The 4,556-nt window shown below is 24.0% G+C and overlaps 1 protein-coding gene across 3 annotated transcripts; it reads left to right on the forward strand.

Annotated features, from left to right (window-relative positions):
• Window positions 1-1,450: 1,450 nt before the first annotated feature.
• On the forward strand, window positions 1,451-3,727 carry LOC101494325 (transcription factor MYB1-like). 3 transcript variants are annotated; one of them, XM_004489357.4, is made up of 3 exons: window positions 1,451-1,800; window positions 2,068-2,215; window positions 3,023-3,727. In XM_004489357.4, the coding sequence occupies exons 1-3, from the start codon at window positions 1,674-1,676 to the stop codon at window positions 3,516-3,518; spliced, it is 771 nt and encodes a 256-aa protein (XP_004489414.1). In that variant the 5' UTR covers window positions 1,451-1,673; the 3' UTR covers window positions 3,519-3,727. The 3 variants fall into 3 exon arrangements, with proteins under 3 accessions (XP_004489414.1, XP_073221358.1, XP_004489415.1); XM_073365257.1 differs by having other exon boundaries at window positions 1,459-1,800; window positions 2,096-2,215; XM_004489358.4 differs by having other exon boundaries at window positions 1,494-1,800; window positions 2,086-2,215.
• The last annotated feature ends 829 nt before the right edge of the window (window positions 3,728-4,556 follow it).

The following is a 4,556-nucleotide window of genomic DNA, read 5'->3' on the forward strand; positions in this document are numbered from 1 at the left end:
GATACCGTGTAAAATTGTCATCTTGTGTGTGTTGAGCTTCACAAATTCTACTCTATCCTAACCTATTCATAACCCTAGGACATATATAAAACAAAATTGGTAGCTAGATAGCAGAAAATTAAAATAGTAGGTTGTGCAGAGTTTTTTTTTTTTTTTTAGAAAAATGTTTTTTCTTACCCCCATTAATTTCGATCATAGTTATTAATTACTTTTGTTCGTACATAATTATGCCACGTTAATGTGTGTATCCCTGCTGCCGACAAATACCATTAATCAAGAATAGTGTTTGAATTTACCATTTAAAAAAGTAAAATACATAAATAAATTATATATAATTTTATCAAAAGAAATACATGTTTTTAAGTTTTCAAATATTATATCTAAATTTTTGTATCCATGTTCAAATATTCAACTTTCCTGTTTATTGTAAAAGAAGATTACATTGGATAAGGATGCTTCAATTTTTTATTTATTTAAAATCTTTACTTTTTTTTAACGACCAAAAATTAATAATGATTTCGAGTTAATATTTTTTAGGTCACTCGAGTTTTAAACTTGTATCATCTAATTCTTTAATATTTAATTCAAATTAATTGAAACGTGTTCATCTCTAAAAAAAAAGTTATTTACTTGGTTACGGTTACAATGATAATGTTTGTTTAGTTGAAATTTACATAATAATTTTATTTAATTATAAATTTTAATCAATAACTTTATATTATTAATATTATAGATTCAAATGTACGAATATTATAGACACTTAAATTTTATCATATTTATACACATGAGTTATGTTACTCAGATTGCATATCATCACAAACACATGAGACATATAGTCAAAATTGAATAACGTGATTTTAATATGAAATTTTTATATTTATAAAGAAACAAAAACAAAAGTACTTTTCCTGACCAATCAATTGGTCCTCCTATCTGGTATTTTAGAGTATGCTATGATTCAATGAAGTTAACAGGAGAGAGAAATCAATTTATTGAGGAAACACAAGAAAACGAAATAACACAAGCAAAACAAACTTCAGCTTTGAGCTAAATTTGACTACAAAATCATCAATTGAAGATGTTACTTGAATTTTAAAGGTTAAAGTTTTTTTCTTGGAGAATAATTTATCATGGAGTTAACCAATTTAGCTTTCTACCAACCGTACGCTTCATTAATTAATCACATTAGTTTGACAAGAATTAAATATTACAAAATGAAAAAAATTCTCATTAGGTTAATATTTTTTTCTTTTATGTGTGTGCCTATAAATAAAGTGTTCAAATTTTTGTAACCATACAAAAAACATTTCAGATATTTTAAATAAAATACATATAAAAATTCTTAAATTTACTCATATAAACATTTGTATTTTTATCTTGTACATTTAAACACTTAAAATATAAGAAAAATATCGTAGTTAAAAAAAAAAAAAAGCATTGAGATACATCCTCTTAGCTAGGGTGATTAGGTATGCGAGATTAGGTTGCTATATTATGGTTTATGCAAGAATTATATTTTGTGGTATAAACGTTTACACATCTCTTTGGTTATGTGGACAACAAGCATTGCACGTTGATTATTTATTATTTGAATGTTTTCTCAAGTATATATGCATATATATGATAGTTGAATAGAACATATTGCAAAGAAACATAACATCTCAATTACAATCATGGAAGGAGAAGGATCATTATCATTTGTTAGAAAAGGAGCTTGGAATAAAATGGAAGATGAACTTCTCACTACTTGTGTACAACAATATGGAGAAGGAAAATGGCACCTTGTGCCCATAAGAACAGGTAAATTATACATTTTCAAAAATATTAAATTAGTTTATTTTTAGGTTAATTTAGTATATATAATAAAAAATAATCCAATTTTTTAAACTATATTAAGTTGAAGTTATGAGTAGCATATTGGAATAAGCTTATAAATATAAACTAGCTTACGAAAATACTATATATCATATAGAATATTAGATAAATAGAATTAAAAATTCTAAATAATTTATAAAAAAAAATTATCTTAAATCCCGTAAAAACAAACACCTTAAAAATAATATTTAGATCGATTTTTAATTGTAGGGTTGAACAGATGTCGCAAAAGCTGTAGATTGAGGTGGTTGAATTATTTAAAACCAAGTATCAAGAGAGGAGAATTCACTGAGGACGAAGTTGACATGATGAAAAGATTGCATAGACTCTTGGGAAACAGGTATTGGATCTGTTTTTTACAGTTATTTTTCAAATTATTTTTATAATATTTTATATTTTTTTAAAGAAATTTAAATAAAAAATTAATTTGAATAATTCGAAAATAGTATGTCTCACACCCATTCCCTTCAAACTCCTATATAAATTAAATCAAATTTATTTCAACCTTTTAAAAAATATTTAATCTCATTTAATTTCATTAAAGTAATAATAAATGTAATTACAATTTTCAAAGGAAAATCCTATATATGAAAATAAAAAAGATAGTTTATAATATATATATATATATAGGAAATATCAAAATAAAAAAAGTTTTACTCTGAAAGATGAAAATAGTTAAATATTAATTATACATGAATGATTAAGATTACAAGAAAACGTACTTCTTTAAGTGATCATAAGCCACTTAAATAATTCTTAATCACGATCATTCATATATAATTGTAAGGATGAACGATCATAAGGTCAAGATTTACTATTTTTCTATAAAACTCCTCTAATTTAATATATTTCATATATATATATAAAATATTCTATCAATAAAATGCTTTTGAAATATAAAATTCAAAATAATAAAAAAGTATGATAGAAGAAATATTGACTTATTTTTTACTGTACAATAACTCTATGGTGACAATAAAGTAATATTTATCTTTAAATTATATGATAGAAGTAATATTTATTTTCTATTATAATTATCTTTAAAATTATATTCATGAATAATTATAATTGTTGATATCGTAAAAAAAATTATAAAGTAATGTGACAATTAAACTATTTTTTAATTTTGAATAATTTGGGTTTGTAGGTGGTCCCTGATCGCTGGAAGACTTCCTGGAAGAACACCTAATGATGTGAAAAATTACTGGAATACCCATATCCATAAAAAGGTATCATCATCTCATAAGGAAGAGTACTCTACATGTGCAAAGTCAAAAAAGGAAATAATCAAACCTCATTTAGTCATAAAACCCCAACCTCGAAATTTCTCAACCACTAATTCAACCATGTTGAAAATGAGGTTCCTTAATGAAGATCAAAGTGGGGCCAAAAATTCTCAAGCATGTGATGATACTTTAATAACAAAGTACAATGATAATAATTTAGATGATAAGTGGTGGGTGGGATCAACTATGATGGATGATGACAAAGGATGCAATGTTGGTGTGAATAATGATTTATGTTGTGTCCAAGATGGGATGCTCATGAAAGACCTTAAATTGAATGATGAGATTATAAAAGGTCTTTTAGAAGATCAAAGTTGGAGTGATTTTCTTATTGATATCAATTTTTTGGATTTGTAATTTTTTACAGTTTAGTCAACAAAAATTGATATATTTAATCTATAATATTAAACAAGTATATCAATTTTTACTGACTAAAATGTTTTTTATAAAAGTAGAAGAGAGAGTACACATTTCGGTAAATTAATATTTTAAGACAGAAATAAGAAAGAGATTATTTTTATGTAATTGTATACTGTTAATCAAATACACACTATTATGTTTATGAATTTTAAAATAGATATGGTTAAAGTCCAATATTTAATAATCTAAATTAATTAGTAGTGTAAAAAAAATTACATGAAAACTATTGTATTATTTCAAAAGTATGTTATAATTTAATCAACTAATATTATTTTGCTTAATTCAAAATTATTGTAGTTACCGATTTTTGATATAATAAAGAGTGTTGCACTTACATACTTACATAATCAATTTAATTGAATAATTTATTTTTAAGTTTAAAACATATACTTCAATTCAATTAATTATATAAAGTTGAGCTTTTATTTTCTATTGAACGTTAAGCAACGGTAAAAAAATTTGAGTATTAACATTGAAAGTGTTACATGCTTGAATATATATCGTATATATATTGTATATATACACGATAGGTTTTGCATTGTAAAAAATAACAACATTATTAGAAACTGATGACTTCAAAGTTTCTTCAAAAAAATATATTGTATCAACGAGCTTGTATTGATTTTAAGAAAAATTATCTTTCCTGAGACTAATTATTATAATTTTCACTATTGTTTTAATACTTTTGTGTCAACTAAGAAAAGTCTAATGAATTTTGGAAGATTTCGTCTCATAAAATCCTTGAGAAAACTGTACCTTCACATGTCTTATAGTTTACAAATATATATTACAATCGAAAATGTGACTTTAAAAGTTTATCTCCTTAAATTTTGGGTTAAAGTTTCTCTTCATTTATTTGAGCTGATGTCAAGGTTAAAAGTTAATTTTCGTAAAAATTAATTGCTTGTTATTAATGTTTCTCGATATTGACATCAAAAATTAATGTTTTTAAAATCAAACTAGAGCTGGAACCGA

The sequence above is a fragment of the Cicer arietinum genome, chromosome 2 (assembly GCF_000331145.2).
Source record: "Cicer arietinum cultivar CDC Frontier isolate Library 1 chromosome 2, Cicar.CDCFrontier_v2.0, whole genome shotgun sequence".
NCBI lineage: Eukaryota > Viridiplantae > Streptophyta > Magnoliopsida > Fabales > Fabaceae > Cicer > Cicer arietinum.

What these genes read in the sequence shown, in the direction of transcription:
- LOC101494325 (XM_004489357.4), top strand. Translation starts at nt 1,674, where the DNA reads ATGGAAGGAGAAGGATCATTATCATTTGTTAGAAAAGGAGCTTGGAAT. An exon ending in CCTTGTGCCCATAAGAACAG is followed by an intron (nt 1,801 to 2,067) that starts GTAAATTATACA and finishes AATAATATTTAG; the next exon opens with ATCGATTTTTAATTGTAGGG. An exon ending in CATAGACTCTTGGGAAACAG is followed by an intron (nt 2,216 to 3,022) that starts GTATTGGATCTG and finishes TTGGGTTTGTAG; the next exon opens with GTGGTCCCTGATCGCTGGAA.